At 44.4% G+C, this 19,650-nt stretch overlaps 2 protein-coding genes across 3 annotated transcripts in view; one reads left to right on the forward strand and one right to left on the reverse strand.

The window, feature by feature from the left end:
- PTPN3 (protein tyrosine phosphatase non-receptor type 3) overlaps window positions 1–19,650 on the forward strand; it is a 121,609-nt gene that overhangs the window by 12,547 nt on the left and 89,412 nt on the right. The gene's annotated exons all lie outside the window — the stretch shown is intronic.
- Window positions 21–519, reverse strand: LOC108523260 (small nuclear ribonucleoprotein E). The gene has a single exon (XM_017863789.1). The coding sequence runs from the start codon at window positions 465–467 to the stop codon at window positions 189–191; it is 279 nt and encodes a 92-aa protein (XP_017719278.1). The 5' UTR covers window positions 468–519; the 3' UTR covers window positions 21–188.

Raw genomic sequence — 19,650 nt, forward strand, 5'->3', positions numbered from 1 at the left:
TTTTTTTTTTTTTTTGAATAGGAAGAAGCAATGTAAATTTTTTAATACAAACAATCCCACAGCATTTATTGACATCTTGTATAACACAAGGCTAATCAAAACACTATGAATAAATGTTCATATTGGACAAAGGACATCTAAAAACAAACTGTATTCTTCTCAACAATTTCTCACTTCATTGATCATTTCTAGTTGGAGACACTTTGTAGCAGAGTAATATTATCTCCTTTCAGCATGATCCGACCCAGTTGTTTTCTTGACTTTGTTTTAGAATGAATCTCTTCTGCATCATCTAATACAAGGTTCATATATTCATCAAAACCAATGATACAGCCTTCTATCCGCATATTCACTTGCTCGTAGAGCCACACCTGAATCCGCGATCTATTTTGTAAGTATCTGAAGATGAGGTTGATGGGCTGCACCATAACCTTCTGTACTTTCTGGCCCTGGCCACGGTACGCCATGGTGAAACTTCACAAAGAGCACAACCTCACGCAGCCTCTGAGACCAATTTCCGGAATCATTTTTTAGTTTTTTAAAGACAGAGTCTCACTCTATCACCCAAGCTAGAATGCAGTGGTGCCATCATGGCTCACTGCAACCTCCATCTCCCAGGTTCAAGCAATCTGCCCACCTCAGCCTCCCAAGTAGCTGGGATTACAGATGCACATCACCACGCCTGGCTACTTTCTGTATTTTTAGTAGAGATGGTGTCTCACCATGTTACCCAGGCTAGTCTTGCACTCCTGGACTCAAGTAATCCATCCACTTTGGCCTCCCAAAGTGCTGGGATTACAGGTGTGAGCTGCCGCACCTGGCCTTATATGATGCTTGATAAGGCTTTGCTGTTGAGGAGCCAGCTGGGGAAACCACTGGTAGGCATGCCTGGGAGCCAGGCTTTGTCCTAGTGCAGGATGGGGGGTCACAGAGGGCTGAGCATTGCGTGAGGATGAGTGGGCAGGAGGTAGAGCCATGTGCACCTGGGAGAATCAGGATCTTGCCACAACAGGAGGGTCAGAGAAGCAAGTCCCAGGTAAATGTGGGGTGAGGGAATGGGATGGATATCAAACAAGGGTGCTGATGACTTTGACCAGCCTGCTCCAGAAACCTCACTACCCTCCTGTCGCCTCTGAAGTGCAGGCACCTCAGTCCACCACTGAAGAGTTTTTCAGGATCTGGTCTCTGCCTCTTCTCCCATGTGTCCTCCGTGACTTTTGCCCCTCAGTTCTAGCTCCCACCCAAGGGGTTGTTCCTCAATTCAGATTCAGATGTCCGTCCTCACCTCCAAGCTTCCACAGAGGTGGCTCTGCCAGGCTGCCTTGCTCAGTGTTAGCTCTCAGCACAGGTGGTGAGCCTGGGACCGTCACCGGGCCCCCAGTCGCTCACTCCAGGGCCCTGCTCGAGCCTCCTGAGTCTCGGCCTCCGCCTCTCCACACTGGAATGCCAGTGGTGTCTCCACCTCACAAGGTCGTGTGATGATCCCGTGGTGACAGAGCAGCATGCTAAGTACTCGGGCAGTACTGGCTCAGCTATCTGGACAGAGGGACTGCCGTTGAACCTGTGTCCACAGCTTGAGGTGGAGAGAGCTGTGGTTGGTGTGTACCACCCAGGGCAGGGTGGAGCTCAGGTAATTTTGCCTGAGGTGGACACTCCAGAGGTTGGCGTTAGTTCACTGCGTAGATGTTGAAGGCATCAAAAGATGGCAGCTGGCGACAGAGTGAAAAGGAGGAAGTTGGAATTGGGATGGAGAGCACAGCCTGTCACACTTTATGCAAAATGATTCAGATTCTGTAGGTCAGGTGTGGGGCCTGAGACTCTGCGTTTCTAACAGGCACTCAGTGATGCTGAAGCCACTGGTCCAGAGATTGCACTTTGAGCAGCATTCATCCAGAACATGATTAATGTTGGGGAGCCTCGTGGAGGAGAAGGTAGAGAAAAAACATACACAGCTTAAAGTATACCCAGCTTTCTGCCTGGCTGCTTGGAGACACCTCAAATGGGCAGGTGTATCCAGGCGTCGGGGGTCCGTTGGGTTCCACTGGAATCAGATTGTGGGTGATGATGAAGACTGATTGTAAAAGTCCAGTAAGAGCTTTGGGAGACATATGGAGTGATTTGATTTTGTTGCTTGATATCACATCCCTCACAGTCTGGCTTCACAGTTATATCCTCCTTAGGATAGGAGGCATCGCTTTCTGCCAGAGGCTGAGCCATGGTCACACCCTAGAAGGTCCTCTGTCTTAGCACTCCCCACATGGAAAGCTGTGATTTGTGCATCTCCCTCTCTCTGATTGGTTTGTGAGTTCCCAGAGAGCTAGGACCTGAGACAGCCTCTTAACCTCGTCCCCCAGCACCTGCCTCACAGCCTGTGTTAGAGAGAGGGGTGGATGCAGGTTTTGAAGGAAGAATGAGTAAAGCCTGTGATCAAAAGGGAGCAGGAGAGCCCAGCACCGAACCGGGGCACTGGAGCCTGTCGCTGTGGACAGGAGGCCGAACTACGGCATTAGCCAGGCCTTTGGTGAAATTGCCAGGAACGTAGTCTAAAGGGGACTCGCATATTGGGCATCAGCTCTGAGGAGTGAGGGCTGGGCCGTGAGTTCTCTGAAAGAGTGGAGGGCTCCACAGGGGAATGGCAGTTTCAACCAAGAAACTATCATGTTGATCTGGGAGCCAAGAGAAAACCTACTTTTCCTCTGCTGCCTTCAGGAGAGGACAGGTGCCCAGATATATGCAGACTGGGGATCAAGACTTTTCTCCCTGTGCATTAGGGCACCGATAGCAGCTCTTCCCAAGGCTGAGTAGAAGCAGCAGATAGGGCTCCAATGCAGGGCAGTGTCTAGAGCAGCCCACAGCCTTAGCACCTGTGAGTGCTGAGGAGGACCCTGAGGGTTAATGTCAGTTTCATTTTCCTGAGGAGGAAATGGAATCTCAGAGAGGTTCAGAAACTGGTCCAAAGCCATAGATCTGGGAAGTGCAGGAGGCAGCCCAGCGCTGGAGCTGGTTTCTGGGGGAGGAGTGGGTCCAGGTATGGATTACAAGGCCGGAGCATGGCAGAGGTGGTAGGGCAGGGCGGACAGTGGGTAGTGGGAGGGGATCCAGGAAGAGGAAGCAGAGTTGGGGATGCAGAAATGGGACAGGAGGCAGCAGAGAGTCTGGGGACGGAGATTTAAACAGTTTAACACCCTGGCACCAATAAAGCATTAGGTGACAGTATTTAAAACAAAAAAAAATTCGATCAGTTTGACTTTCTTCTAACTCATCATTGCTTATCATAGAAAATATAAAAAATAACAGAAAAGTCGAAAGAATAGAAAAACTAACACGTGTGGGGTTTTGTCTTCCAGATTCCTTTGTTTTAATTAGTTGCGGTTATCTTGTAGATACAACTTTATAATAAGCCTCTTAATATTCTGATCACCCAGACATCCTGTGGCTGTTTTGTGGCTTACTTAACTGGCCCTCTGAAGTTGGCAAGTAGCTTTTTTGTTTGTAATTTTCAGTGTTATAAATGTTGCTGGGAGGAAAATCTCTGCGACTAAAACTTTTTTTCGTGTCTGAATATATCCTGACAGCAGGTTCCTAGAAATGGAATTACTCAGTCACACTGCCTCCCAGCCCCGTATTGGAATGGTATGCTGTGTTAGTGCTGACACAAGCCTTCTAAAAGTGCAGGTGTAAGCCCTACATGCATTAGTTGTTCATTCGTTCATTCGTTTGTGCATTTCACATGCATTTCTTAAGCACCTATGGGTAGAGGCTCCATCTATGGCCTGATCAGCAGGGGAGCAGCTGCCAGCATCTTGGACCTGACCGAAAGGTGGGGGAGTTTCTGACTGTACGTGATGTCCAGCCCTCCCTGTCCTTGTCACAGGCCCAGGAGCCCTGGACAGCCTGTGGGTCCAGAAGTAAACTTGGGTGCCTCTGTGGCTGCAGGGTCCAGGCAGTGCCCACCCATCTGCCTTCCCCTCTTGTGACACTTAGTGACATGCTACATACTGAGTATGGGGTTCCCAATTTTATCAATGTATTCATGCATTCCGTAGATACTTAGTGCCTCATATGCACCGGACACTGTTCTAGATCCCATGGAGATGGCAGTTCAGTACTAAAATCCCTGCCTTTAAGGAACTTACATTTAAGGAGAAATGTAAAGTAGGGCAAGAGGGAGAAGGAGTGATCAGGGAAGGCCTCACTGATGAGGTAAAATTTAAGCAGGCACATGAAGAAACTGAGGGAGAGAGCCAGGTGCATATCTGAGGGAAGGGAGTTCAAGGAGAGGGAACAGCACGTGCAAACACCCAAGGTTGGAACAAGCTTGGCACCATCTGGGAACAGCCAGAGAACCATGAGACCCTGGTGGAGCAGAATGAGATCTAGGACTCAGGGTTCATTTCCCTCATCCCCTTTGGAGGTTTTAGAAACCAGAGGGCCACCCCTCCTCTGAAGCAGTTCAAACTAACCTCATGTATTTCTCATGCTTATCTAGAGTGGGCCATCACTGAGACCTGTGTTTCGTGGGGTCTGGCTTTGGAAGTCCCTGCCATGCCCTGCCCTGCCCTTGGGTTTCCTCATCTGTGCAATGAGGGACTTGAACCAGGAGACTGGCAAGGGTACATTGGGCTTTCCTCTGTCTTGTCCAGTTAGGTGCGTGAGTTTGGTCTTGGGTCATTTTTAGATTAATAGTAGGAGTGTGTAAATGCCATTGTTGACATTTAATTCTTAATATGTTTAGCCTATTAGATTTCTTTTGTTATGAAAGAGTCTCCCAGCCAGCTGTGGGTAGCAGCCTTGCAGCAGTCATATAAGTGAGTGGAGGGATGATGAGTTGATGGATAAACCCTGCTGGGTACCAGCCACTGGGCAGGCTGCCTGTGTGGCAGTGGTGAGATTTTAAAGACTCAGATCCAGCCTTTTTGTGTAGGGATGTTAGCTCTGCCAGAAGATCATGCTGGGGAAGGACTCCACTCAGCAAGACCAGAGCAGCTACTACCTCATACCATATACAGAAATTAACTCAAAATGGATCAATGACCTTCATAAAAGACCTAAAGCCATAAAACTCCTAGAAGAAAACATGAATTTGGCAATGAATTCTTGGATATGACACTAAAAATGAAAGTAACAAAAGAAAACTAAATTGGGACTTCATGAAAATTAAAGCTTTTTTGCATCCAAAGACATTATCAAGAAAGTGAAAAGACAACCTATAGAATGAGAGAATAGGCCAGGCGCAGTGGCTCCCACTTGTGATCCCAGCACCTTGGGAGACTGAGGCAAGCAGATCATTGAGTCTAGGAGTTCAAGATGAGCCTGGGCAACATGGCAAAACCTCGTCTCTACAAAAAGTACAAAAAGTAGCCAGGTATGGTGGTGTGCGCCTGTAGTCCCAGCTACTAGGGAGATTGAGGCTAGAGGATCACTTGGGAGGTGGAGGTTACACTGAGCCAAGATGGTGCCACTGCCCTCCAGCCTGAGTGACAGAGTGAGACCCTGAAAGTTGACAACCCACATTAACACAAACCAAATTTTAAAAATGGTTTAGAAATTTTAGAAATGACTTGAATAGTCATTTCTCTAAAGATGCACAAATGGCCAGTAAACACATGAAAAGATGCTCAGCATCGTTAGTCATTATGGAAAATGTAAATTAAAGCCGCAATGAGGCACCACCACTGCACACCTACTAGAATGGTTATGATCAAAAACGGGAAACTAACAAGTATTAGCAAGGATGTGGAGGAATAGCAACCTTCTTATATTGTGGTGGGAATGTAAAATGGTGCAGTCTCTGTAGAAGACAATCTGATTGTTCCCCAAAAAGCTATACACAATAGGGCCAGGCACAGAGGCTCAGGCCTATAATCCCAGCACTTTGGGAGGCTAAAGTAGGTGGATAGCTTGAGCTCAGGAGTTTGAGACCAGCCTGGGCAACAGGGCAAAACCCAGTCTACCAAAAATACAAAAGCTTAGCTGGGCGTGGTGGCACACACTTGTGGTCCCAGCTACTAGGGAAGCTGAGATGGGAAGATCCATTGAGCCCGGGAGGCGGATGAGGCTGCAGTAAGCCGAGACCGTGCCTTTGCACTCCAGCCTGGGCAAGAGAGCAAGACTCTGTCTCAAAAAAATAAAAATAAAGCTACAGATAGAACTACCATATGACCCAGCAATCCTACTCCTACGTATATACCTGAAAGAATTGAAAATGGACTCGGACAGGTACTTGTACACTGAAAAGATAAAATTTAAGCATTGCAACACCATTCACAATAGCCAGAAGGCAGAAACAACCCAAATGTCCAATGACAGATGAATTGATAAAATAGAATATCATTCAGTCATAAAAAGAAATAAAGTTCTGATAGGTGCTAAAATATGGAGGAACCTTAAAAACATTATGCTCAGTGAAATAAGCCAGACTCAAATAGACAAATACTATGTGGTTCCGCTGATGTATCTAGACTAGGCAAATTCATAGAGGCAGAAAGTAGATTAGAGGTGGCCAGGAGTTGGAGGAGGGGTGAATGGGGAGTTATTGCCTAATGGGTACAGAGTTTCTGTTTGGCATGATGAAAAATTTCTGGAAATAGTGGTGATGGTTGCACAACATTGTGAATGTAATTAATGCCACTGAATTGTACACTTAAAAATGGTTAAAATTGCAAATTTTAGGTCCTATATATTTTACAATTAAAAAAAAGGCCCCTTGTTTACCAGAGATTTAAAAGAACAGAAAAAAAAAAAAAAGACCAGAAGAGGTAGTGGGAGGAGCACGTCTTTGGCAGGAGCCACTGGGTTTGGATTCTGCCCTGCCGCTGGGTCACCTCAAACATGTGGGGTACCCTCATAGGCGAAGCCTGGTCCCCTCTTTTGATGTGAGAGTCCAATAAGATGATGAGTGTGGGCTCTCTCCTGGGTCATGGGGGTTGCTCAGGGAATGCCTTCCCATCCCCTTTAATTTCATCTTTTCCAGTGTAAAAGATTGTTCTAGCTGGTAGAAAAGACAGAACACAGTTAACTTGGCGATTTTGCCCAAATCATCATCAGTTACCTTGCTCATGTTTTGCCATCCTCCTCTAGGTGGTGGCCCAGCCCCTGTCTGTCATCTCGTTCCCCCCCACTTTGGTGTTTTTGCCCTAACTCAGGGCTTATCGGGACCCCCACTTCCTTGGCATTGGTGCCTGTCCTTGGTCACATGCTTCCTCTTCTTTGTCTGGGTTTACTGTGGGTTCTTTCTGAAATCTGAGCTCTGCTAATGAGAAGTCATCTGAACACCCAGCCATGGTTATATACACCCACGTGGTGGAATATCGTAAAGTCATAGCAGAAAGGGTCAGGGAAGTGTTTGAAATACCTGGACGAATGTTGGATAGTGATCATGAGAGAGTGGAATATATGATTGCATAGACATTACAAGTTCAACTTTTTAAAAAACACAAACAGAATTGTTGGTTGGCTTGTTTTGTTCAACCTGAGCACATCTGAGTCCACGCCCTTTTTAGCCGCTGGTCTGAGCCGCCCTCTCCTTCCCCTCCAGGGTTCACTACCACCTGTGGTCAGATCCACCTTTTTCACAGCCACCCAGGGAGATTTCTTGATGCCTGAGCCTCTCTCCTGGCAGGTTGAAAGAAGCTCAGGGTTCGGACACTGTGAGGCTGTCCTGGATCCTCCAGAGACCCAGGCCCCTGCCACACCCAGGTTGCCGCCCCCTAGTTTATCAGTTACTCCCACCCCATGACTGTCCTCATCAGATCTTTGGCTCAGAGCCAGTGCATGTGCCCCCAAAGGTGAGTGAGCCAGAGTCTGATGGAACTCTAGTTTGCTGAGAAGCTCAGCTTCCCACGGGCTGGAAGTAGTCCTGCCAGATCCCTGGAGGCAGGTGCAGTGGGAGGAGAGACTGACTGGGGCCAGGCTGGCCACCTCACTGAGGTCCGGAAGGAGAGCTGGTCATCAGGTAGGAACGGCCCCAGGCCAAACCCAGAGCCTGGCCTCAGGAAATGAGGTGGCCTGTTTCTGCCCTCCTGCTGCTGCTAATAATTAACCCAGGGACGGCTGCCTGTGAGGCTGGAAGGGCCTTTAGACATCATGTGACACACTCCAGTCCAGGCCTTTTGCAAAAGTGGGAGGAAGTCATTTACTACATTTCCTCAATTCTGAAAGGCGCGTTGGCCACACTTTAATGCTTCTGAAATCACCATGACCTTCACAGTCACAGGGTACTTTAGATGTAGTTTCTTTAAAAATAACTTTGCTGAAACACCTGTTACATCAGGTGTGTCATCTTAGAGCAGAGGAAATATGGTGATAAATACCCTGATCATTACTCAAGTTTCTAATGTTCTAGAGTTAATTAGGGGGAAAGACGGTTTTCCGGGCCATTTCCCTTGTAAGAGGAAATTTACCAACGTGCAAGCCTCAGGGAGTGTTTGTCAAGATTATCTCAAAAGGGTAAGAGAATATACCTTATTTAGTAAGTTATAGAGACAATGGTGATTAAGTGTGGGGCTCCCTTTACCACGTCCAGTGAATCACCTGTAATTTGCCTCCCTCCCAGTCGTGTGGTTCCATGGATTCCGAGTGGATGGTGTGTGATGCCCCCACCTGAGCTTGGGCTCATCACCCTGTTTGGAGTCTGCCTGTGTGACCTGTGCGTGGTTCTCTGAGTCGAGTCTCCCAATCTGTAAAAGGCTAACAGCAATGCTACCTTCCAGGCCCAGTCAAAACCTGACACCCCTCAGTCAGGAGTGAGGGGTGTAAAAATACTTGGAAATCACTGAAGCCCCGTAGCACAGGAAGCCCAGAAACAGGAAAGGGAATGGCCCAGGGACTGAGAAACAAGACGGGTGGAAAGGGCAAGAATGCATAGGCAGCATTCACAGAGCTGGTGTTGAGTGGCTGTGGCGGGCCAGGCCCTGTGATGCATTAAGAATGAAATCCCTGCTCCCTACAGTTATTTACAGAGGAGGAAACCGCGACAAAACATTAATTTGTTTAGGTTCATGTCCACTTGGGAGTGGCAGAGCAGAGACTAGAACCCAGGTCTGGCTATTCCTTCAAACCTCCAGTGGACTCTGGCCTGGCGAGACCCCTCCTGTCCCAGAGCACTCCCAAGGAAAAATGTTCCTGGTTCAGTCACGGACCACTCTTGAAATCAGTGAGTGAGTGGTCTTTATCTCTATTCCCAGCTCACAGCACATGAAAAGAAAGGCCTCAGTACAGATAAATGCAACAACAGCAGCAATGACATGTATTATTTCCTTTTTTCTTTACCTTTTATTTTTTAGTAGCAATTATCTATTCCTTTACTTTTTACTGTTTATTTTTAAGATATACAACTTATTTTGATAAATATATATGTTTAATTCATTTGTTCCTAAATACTGTTATTCTGGCATTTTGGCATGCCTTTTAGAAGTCTTTTTTAAGAGTTTCCTTTCATTAATTTGCTGACCCATTTTATCAGGGTACAAAGCCCTGGAAATCTGAATAGGCTGCATAAAATATTTTATGGTTTTAGAGGCATAGTGGCAACCAGCAAGGTTACCGAACCTAATATAACCTGAGATGGCCCCCTGGATTAAAACCTAACAGGCAGAGGATTTTAAAGCTGGAAAAAGCTTTAGAGGGCTCTAACCTGGGAAACGGAGCCAGAGAAAAGTGAGTTAGTGACTTCACGAGTCACCTGGCTGATCAGAGACAAATATGATGCTTCATGGGGGTGAGTGGAAAGTATTTTTCTCTGTTTCCTTGAGATAAAATTATGGCGAGAGACACTGGTGGTGAGGATTGGGTTTCTCTGGCTGGACTGCCACTGGCTTCAGACTCCTTGGCGGGAACAGAGGCTGGCAGGATGGTCCGGTTGTGAGATTCCAGCTTCTTGGCTGGGATGCACTGTGATTAGCACATCTCAAACCTTTCAAAGTGACTTTAGCTGTTTTCTTTTCTGAGGGCTTCTGCTGCTTTTGGCTGTAAAGGGGTGGGGGCCAGAGCCTAAGATAGAAATATAGTGGACTGACACCCAAATGGGCGTGTCTGTGCCTGAGGGCAAATATTAGCACAGTATTTTTGTAAGGTTTATGCAACTTGATTCATGTCCCTGTGGAGTAAATGTATTTCATCCTGATTTCCAGTCTGTCTGGGGCCTAGTGGAACTACTCGGAGGGAAAATGAAATGAGATCAGTAGCTTAATTTTAGATAGAAACAGCTAAATGTAAAACATACTCCATTGTCTGTTTTTTTACCTTTTCATATTTTTGCTTGTTATAGTCCCTCATCTTCTATCGTGGTTTGATGGGCCATTTCTGTTTTTTCCAAGAATGAGGTATTCATTTAGAATTATTTCTGATGAGAAAAAATACATGTCGGGAAATTCAGTTTTGAACAATACCACACTGAGGCTTACATGTACAGAAATTTAACCTTGGAAGTGTTGAAACAGAAGTCCTGAAAGCCCAGAGTTCATCTGTCCCATTCTGTCCACTGTCAGTCTGCCCTCTGAGGCCTTCTCACCAAGGGTCTCATCCAGCTTCTCTGCTTGATTACCTCTAGTGATGAGGAGCTCCCTCTCTTACAGGGCACTTCCTTCCATATTTGTGCAGGTTTAACTGTTGAAAAGCTTCTTCTGTTGAAGAGAAATGTGTTTCTTTCATCTTCTACCCAATGAACCTTTGGGACCTGAAAAAGTCAGTCTAATGATAGTAGCTAGGTGCCAGTTAATTTGCATACATATTATCTCCAGTGAGTGATTAAAACAACCTTAGGGAAATCCTTCCTCTTTTATAGATAGGGAAACTGAGTCTCAGGGTAAGCAGTCTCTCTAAAGTTAATCTCTCAGTGAGTGATTAAGCTGAGGTCCCCCCATAGCTGCCTGATTCTGATGCTGGTAACTTTCCCACAGCCTTACATTATACCCTAATTCCACTTCTGTGTGACAGCCCCTTGGATTTTTGAAGTACCTAATCTTATCCTCCCTGAGATTTCTCTAAGGTTTCAGTTATTCCTCAGGAACGCCTGCTAAATCAGTTTCTGTGGAGTTCCCATACTGCACGTGCATTTTCCCCTCCCAACCTTTGCACATGGGGTTTGCAACGTCTGGAATGCTGCAGCTTCTCCCTGGCCGGTTACCCCTTATCCTGCAAGACTCCCCATGAAATTTTTGTGAACCGATCCCGACACCCATCCCACCCCGGTAAGTCCGGAGTCCTCCTTGTGTTCCTCCAGCACCCTGGGGCTTCATCTCCGCTAGAACTTGATATTGTCCACTCCCTGGCCTGGCGCAGAGACGGCGCAGGGTAAATGAATATTGAGAGAGTAAGTGATGCGGAACTCCTTTTTGCCAAAGTAGCAACCAAATAGGCTAAAAGTAATTGTAAACAAGATTGACAAGCCCTTGAAATTGTAGTCAGATGCAGGTTGCTTGGAGGCTGTCAGGGGGACAACTTATCTGGGTAAGTCCTGATGTCATTTTCCTCAGCATGACATGACTTGGTTAAAACCCCCCACTGGCTGGTGTTTGCCCTGTTTTTCTCCCAGGAGGCAGGTTTACTGGCTTTTAGGTGTCTGGGTTCACCAAGGTGGCATGCAGTGGGGAAAGGTTACCAGTCACCGTTCAGTGACTACCTGGGCAAAACCAAATCTCATTTCTTTGCAACCCACCCAAGACATCCATATGGGTACCGAGAAGCAACCCAGAGAGAGTTGAATCCTGTGGAATTTGGGGGTGTGCTGTTTGACACTGCACCATAATCAGATTTCTTAAAACTCCTTTAAAAAAAAGGAAAAAAAAGAACTTCTAACACAATCTAACTTAAAAAAAAAAAAAAACTCAGGAAGACGGTGTTGTAATTGAGGAGAGAGTGGTCACCTGTGGAGGGGAGTGTTTGGAAGAGGGCGTGAGGGACTCCTGCTGGGTTCCTGGGGAGCACTATATTTAGCACTTGTACTTTTTCTCTCTGTGATACTTCAAGAAAAAGGTTTTTCTTTAAATTGAATGGCTTCATTTAATATACTCAGCATGAATTTTCTGCCGGCTTTGAGGCAAACTTTGTGTTTTAGTTACTAGCTTGTCATCACAACACTGCAAACGCAGCTCATGGCACTTAAGAGATTGGTTTCTCTTTATAGCAACATTACCTCTTTCCCGAAACTGCCTGCGGCTCCCGCTGCATTCTTTATCTTGCCCTTCAGGGAGCTTAAAACTACTACTTCTTACCCTGCCAGGATCAAGTATAACTTTTTTATTTTGTTAGTTTTGCAAGTGTCATGGTGTCAAACCTATAAATAAAACCTATAAATAAACCCCAACTCCATAATAAGAAAACTATTTGACATTTTGAAGTTGTATGAAAAGAAGGCCAGTAATTACAGATCTCAGTTTGGATACAACGGGTCCTACAAATGACTCCACCCGGGCTTCCCAGAGGCTTCAGTCAGAGAGCCACTCCCCGAACAAATTACAGGATCTGTGGAACAAATGATTTGATCCCCAAATTGTACTTTTGGAGTATCAGGATTGACAACTGCAAGATGATTTGACGGAGTATTGTGCTGTATTATTAAAGTGACCTGTGTGAGTGTGTCTCCCTTGTGCTAGAGAAAAATATGAAGACTTGAGTATTAAATATGTTCATAAATAATTTTTAATAGGTATTAACACTTTAATAAATACCCATATTTTTTAAAAGTTTTGTTCACCAGCACTGGCATTGTCAACTGTGTTATTCATTAGCAGGCTTTATGCTTTAAAATGTTATTTAAAATTAATTGTTTGGTATATAGGTTCAGGATAAGTTTGTTTATTGGCTTTAACATTGAATTAGCCATATGAAATATACCTCCCTGAATAAGGACGTTTGTTTTTCTAGTTTAGCAAGTATTCAGTCATGATTATGTTTACATTAAAACCTAATTTAAAAAATAAGTTAGTGTATTTATCTTTGTATTATTATGTAGTATTGTACTTTGGAAAATGTAAAAGCCAATAAAGTCTAAAAATGGCAGAAGGTAGTGTTGATCAATTTATGAAATTATAGTTATGAGGAAAAAGATTAAATTCCAGGTACCAGTTGTACAGTAATTTTGTTATCAACTGTACTTATTTTAAAACAAAGGGAAATGTATAGGAAAGTGTTTTCTAAGATATTTGGGCATTTCACAAATGAAAACTGAAATCACTAGTTTTTAGTTAGTTGGGCTGAATTTCATTAAGAACACTTGCAAAAAATAAAAATGGTGAAAACAGAAAATATTAAATAACATTTTTTAAAAGAACATTTTCAAAGCCTAATAAACAGCACAAAATGCATGAATCTTGTTTTCTTTCGTTGCTGCCACTTTAAGAAAATGCTGGTTGACTCTCACGGGTTTCTGAGGAAGGGTGTATGCATTGTGTGCCCTTTTGTAATTTGGACAAATTGTTAACGATTGGTGTTGGTGAATGATGTGAACTCATCTGAGTGAACAAGCCAAGACATCTGGTTATGTAATATCAAGTGATACAGTCCTTTTTGAATGATGGCAGTTTTCTTGTTGCTTTCTTGTCTATTTAGACAACAGTACTAATCCCAGCACTGACATATAGACTGGAAAATCTGTTACTTCATCAACAGTGATTTAGGAAGCACTCTCCCAGACTGAGTGATGGGACAGCTGCCAAGCAATGGAAACTCTATTTAGCTCTGGGAGGTGACTTGTAATACAGACAGTAAAACTGACATAAGGATGCCCACCTAACCAAGATCCTGGCTGTAAGCATAGACAGGCAGAACCAAAAGAAACTCTGAAGATGTCTGGTGGAAGATTTTCCACTGTGTGGCTCTCAGACCAGCTGCATTGTTGTCATGAGGGTCAGGGGGTATTTATTTAAAATGCAACTTCAAGCTGGGTGTGTTGGTATACATCTGTAGTCTCAGCTCCTTAGGAGGCCTAAGGAGGATTGCTTGAGCCCAGGAGTTTGAGGCCAGCCTGGGCAACATAATGAGACCCTGTCTCTTTTTGTTAAAAAAAAAAAAAAAAAAACAGAGTGATTTCCATATGACAAGTAAAACAAAGCATGATCCTGATTTGGGTTTTAGTATGGATTGGATATTAGATAAGTGCTTATCATGTTAAATTTCTTCAGTGTGATAATTGTACTGTGGTTATGACATGCCCTTGTTTTGGGGAGATACATGCTAAAATATTTCGAGATAAAGGGGCATGGTCTCTACAGCAAGTCGTTCAGAGAAAAGCATGGTGGTCTGTGTGTGTATACAAATGAGAGAGATGGGAAATAAATGTATGTGGGCCGGGCACCATGGCTTATGCCTGTAATCCCAGCATTTTGGGAGGCCAACGCAGGCAAATCACCTGAGGTCAGGAGTTCAAGGCCAGCCTAGGCCAACCTGGAGAAACCCTGTCTCTATTAAAAATACAAAAATTAGCCGGGTGTGGTGGCACATGCCTGTAGCCCCAGCTACTTGGGAGGCTGAGGCACAAGAATTGCTTGAACCCAGGAGGCGGAGGTTGTAGTGAGCTAAGACTGCGCCATCCAGCCTGGGCAAGAGTGAGACTCCATCTCAAAAAAAAAAAAAAAAAAAAAAGCATATGTAGCAAAATGTTAACAATTGAATCCAGGGCAAAAGGGTTATAAAGGAGTTACGTTTTTCTTGCAACTTTTCTGTAAGTTCAGAAAATTATTTTGTGTTTTAAAATGCAGTTTCCTGGGCCCTTACTGAACCAAAATCTCTGTGGATGGTAACCAAGAATCTGCATTTTTTAACAAGTCCCCAGATTATTCTTGTGTACACTAGTTTTAAGTCACTAGTTAAAAAGAAAGCATCATTTCAGTCACTATTTTTTTAGTAGCTTGATCAGTGAGCAGACATTCTTAGTTTGAGCTCATCTTAGTGCTTAGTAAGTGATAAATAAATCCCCACCCAAGTGTTTGTCTTTTTTTTTTTTTTTTTTTTTTTTGACGAGGTCTCACTCTCTTGCCCAGGCTGCAGAGCAGTGGTGCAATCACAGCTCCCTGAAGCCTTGACCTCCTGGGCTTAAGCGATTCTCCCACGTCAGCCTCCCAAATAGCTAGGACTACAGGCAGGTGCCACCACACGCAACTAGTTTTTTTTTTTTTTTTTTTGGTAGATATGATGGTCTCACTAGTAAATTTTATCTTTAGAAGGGAATACCCTACTTACTTCACAGGAGTTTAAGGAACAGTTAGGCCTGACTTTAAAACAGACTGGAATGAGAAGCTGTCCTCTTTGAGGTACCAACAGCAATAGGAAAGCGTGGTTTCTCTTTTCCTAAAGGCATGAGCAATGCGAGTGATTGTTGCTTGCTGGGGCCGTGGTTGGCCCCACAAAGAACTTGTTACCACATAATGCAACCCAGCATCTGTGTGTCTACAGTGACAAGGAAGAGAGAACAACCCTGGCACTGTATTTGCTGCTAAATGAATGAAGCATGTGTCTGCAATACGTTAAATATTGGCATTTGACGAGAAGCACACTTAATTTGATGAGTCATTGTCTAGGGTGGCTGATAGTACATGTACTTTTTTGTGCTAGAAATGCCCTTCTCCAGATCAGTCATCTGTTGGGGTTCAGAAATAGATAAAAGGGGTAAAAAAGGTAGAGGGAAGAAGGCGCTTTCCTGAGTTCATAGGGAAGAAGAATTTGGGAAAGGGGATTGAGCTATGGAAAAGGGCTTCTATACTGCAGAAAGGATTTTTGAAATAAGCCGAACTGTAAGCGAGAAAGAGCAGAGCTGTCCCTGTTTCCCTTGAAGAATGCCAGCGTAGGAGGTGGCATGTCTTCCTCTGATCGCCACTAGGTGGTGGCATTGGGCTAGGCCAGGTTGATGATGTAGGTTGATTCCTATAGACCCATGATTCATTTATGCAGGTTACTTACAAATTGGTATTTATAAATCAAGACTGTTTTCTTATTCTTCTCCTCCTTTTTTTCAACTGAACTCATATTCTTCAATTAGAGACCTAAGTCCCTTACTTTAAAAAATAAGAATATGGAATACTTTGTCATTTATTTATTCAAGAGTCTCACTCTGTCACTCAGGCTGGAGTGCAGTGGTGCGATCTTGGCTCACGGCAGTCTCTGCTTCCCGGGTTCGAGCGATTCTCCTGACTCAGACTCCCAAGTAGCTGAGATTACAGGCGTGCACCACCACACCCAGCTAATTTTTGTATTTTTAGTAGAGACAGGATTTCACCTTGGCCAGGCTGGTCTCGAACTCCTGACCTCAGGTGATCTGCCCACCTGGGCATCCCAAAGTATTGGGATTACAGGCGTAAGCCACTGCACCGGCCTCTTTATTTAAAATTCTAATAGTGGAGTTGGGTTTGCTCTGTCATTTGCATGTGTTCCTCTCCCTTCTTTGTGTCTGTGGTTCACTGGCTTATGAAGGAACAATTTCCCAGATCCGAATGTAGACAGACTTTTAGGAAATAAAGCGGTGGCATTACCTTTTCGTTGTCTCGGGCTTCAGGGCAGCCAGGGAGGGGCCCTAGTAGCAGGCCTGTTACCCAACCCTGACTCACAGGGCTCTGGTGTCTCACGTGCCCAGGGCATAGCAATTTGTGCCAGCATGCTCTTGCTTCTGGTTCCCTTGAGTTTGTAGAGCAGCTCAAAGGTATATTACGTATCTATCACCACTACCTTTTAAATCTAGCAAGCTGTCTTTATTAAAGTGAATACATAAAACTTTAAGAAATAGAACATTCATATATCTGTAAGTCGTTTGAAATCAGGATTGCCCTATAAAATCTGGAATCTGTAGACAACACCCAATGGCATTAGAAGCTTAACGTTAATCAAATGCCTTTCATTGAGTGCCTGGTGTGTGTCCCACATGTGCTAGGCACTTTCCATGTGCCACTCTAACTCTCATGGTCTTTATTGTGCCCCTACTGTTTGCAAAGTGAGGTGTTGCCTCTTTCTGTATTTTCCAAGTATAATCTTTGATTAAAAACTGTATTCACAGTAGAGCTTCAATTGCTGTTGTTTAAAACATTCTAAAGCTATAATGGATTTTTAAACTCATGCAAAAAACAGGCTTGGCTTCCTTATTATAAAATGCATCAGCAGCAGCTGTAATCATTTGTGGTCAGAGAGGCCAGCTTGTTCCTGGTTGGGTTGTGGCTTTGTTTAGAATTAAGAGGCTTATAAAGGAAGCCATAGAAACCCTGAGTTCCCCAATTGCTGTAGTACAGGAAACAGGGCAGTTAGTCAGCATCCATTGTCCTGACCAGATTGTTTAAGATGTAATTTCAAGACAATCTGAAAATACCACATGGCTCAATTATTTGGTTATTCAACATCAGGCTCATTCTTACCAAGGTTTGCTTTAGGAACCATTGTAGGAAGATTTCTGCAGCTTTCATAAAATACCTATTTATGACATTGTCATTAGGTTTCAAGCCCTTTATGTAACAATCAGAGATGGATGTGAGAAAGGGAAGTCTGTCTCCCCTGGGTTGCTGGTGGGCTTTATTTTGTCAGCCGGCTGTGTGACTGTGCTGGACAGCTTCATTGCTAACCATGGTGAAATGAATAAGCCCAGCGGCACCCACGCCAGCACGAGCTATGAGCAGCTGCTCAGGTGAAGTTTGGAAATCAGTGTCCACCATTGGAGCATCAGCCCATGTGACTTTCATTTGGAGGCACCTGTTTCAAGTCTTAGTTTTTTCTGCCTGGGGTCATTGTGTGACTATCTCTGTTTTAGCTGTTCCACAGAACAACTGCCCACCTCTTTTCATACACAGTGAATTCAACCACACAGTACATGGCTTAGATTCTGCAGAACCTGTATTCTAAGGCCATCTATTCAAAACACAGCTTGAGGTTCCCTGGAAACCCACTCCTCTAGTCCTCGTCTCCCTGGCTGTTACTTTGAGGGCTTCCCAAAGGGAATGTGATCCTGTGCCACACCTGAGGATGCTGAATCACCCCTGGGGGTGCGGGGACAGGCAGTTTTTAAAAGCTCCCCAGGTGATTCTGATGTGCACCTCCCACTAAAACCAACTTGTAATGGTTCTATTGTGTCTTTTGAAAAAAAAAAAAAAAAATGTAACCCACCTGAGATTCTTAGACAAGAACTAAAAAATAAAATTGACATTTAAAAGTCGATGTGGTTAAAGCATTATGGAACACATTTGTTGTCTTTTGATAACTTTTTGTATTACTCAGAAAATGCATCCCTGCTTCTGATGACATTTTCCTTGGAAAGGGCAAGGCGGAGGTGGTGGGGTGGGTGGAATTTTATAAGTGACTGAATAAGTTCCTTTGCACTGCTGGTCCCAGGAAGTTTTTTTTTATTAGTATTTGAGACTCCCTATCCTTATCTAAGGAAGGGAGGTTTGCTTGGAGCTCCTTAAATATAATGATAAGAGACCAAGTGCTTCTCTTCCTGGATGTGCTTTCTGCACAGCTTTCATCGTTGTAGTTTCTCTTTCTGCACCTAACCGGTGCCCCCTGTCATTCTCTGAAGCTTGTTTCTTGGTCCTCCAATCTGCTTTGGTCACATCCTTCTGAGACCTGAGTCACTACTCCTTGCTACCGACTCCCAAATCTTTTCTCTGGCCCCACCCTGACATTGGGTGCTACTTTTCCAATTACCCGTGACTTGCGTCTGCCAGAATGGACCCTGGCAACAGCAGCTTGGTCATCACCTGGGAGACAAGATGCAGACTCTTGGGTCCTATCAAGACCTACTTGAATCAGAGTCTGCATTTTAACAAGATCCCCAAGCACTCTGTACGCACACTGCAGTGTGAGAAGCACTGGTCTATGGGACATCAGTTTCCCCACTCCTCTGCATTTCTTCTTTCTTTCCTTTTCTTGTTTGCTTGCTTTTTTTTTTTTTTTTTTTTTTTTTTTTAAGAGATAGTCTTGCTGTGTTGCCCAGGCGGGGCTCTAACAGCCCTCCCACCTTGGCCTCCAGAGTAGCTGGGACTACAGGTGCGTGCTACCGTACGAGGCTCCCCCTCTACATTCTACTTAGACCCTACCCCATCCTTCTCTGTCAAGTTTGTCTATCCTCTTCTACTGCTATACATCCTTGTTGTACTACAGTACTGCTATACAGTCTGTTAAATAGACTACAAATTTTGGCTTCATTTTCTATTTCATTCTTCCTTCTATTCGTTCGAATGTTTACTAACTGCCTATCAGACCTAGGTTCGGAGGTACAATGAGCAAAAACAGACCTAGCCTTGTGGGGCTTGACATCTAGTAGGAGAAGCAGATATTAAATACACATCATCAGTTATAAGTGTGAAATGAAGATAAGCATTAGTGAGTGCACTCTGTCACACAAATCTGTGACTGATTAGGGAGACCAGGGAAGGCTTCCTGGAGGAAGTGCTGCTTGTGCTGAGCACTGACAATGAACTGGAGTTAATCAAATGAAGAGGAGCAGGAAGAGCTTTGCAAGCAGAAGGAATAGCATATGCAGAGGCCCAGTTCATCAGAGAAAATTTGTGGAGAATTAATAAAAAGAGCGTTAACTTACTCTCAGGCTTTATTTGCTCTTTCATCTTTATTTGCTCTTCCACCCAACACTGTCAGATTTATATCTTCACCATTCCCTGAGCCAATTTGATTTGTAGAATTGCTTCACGTATTCTTTTTTTTTTTTTTTTTTTTTTTTTT

The sequence above is a fragment of the Rhinopithecus bieti genome, unplaced genomic scaffold (genome assembly GCF_001698545.2).
Source record: "Rhinopithecus bieti isolate Rb0 unplaced genomic scaffold, ASM169854v2 scaffold_73599, whole genome shotgun sequence".
NCBI classification, from domain to species: domain Eukaryota; kingdom Metazoa; phylum Chordata; class Mammalia; order Primates; family Cercopithecidae; genus Rhinopithecus; species Rhinopithecus bieti.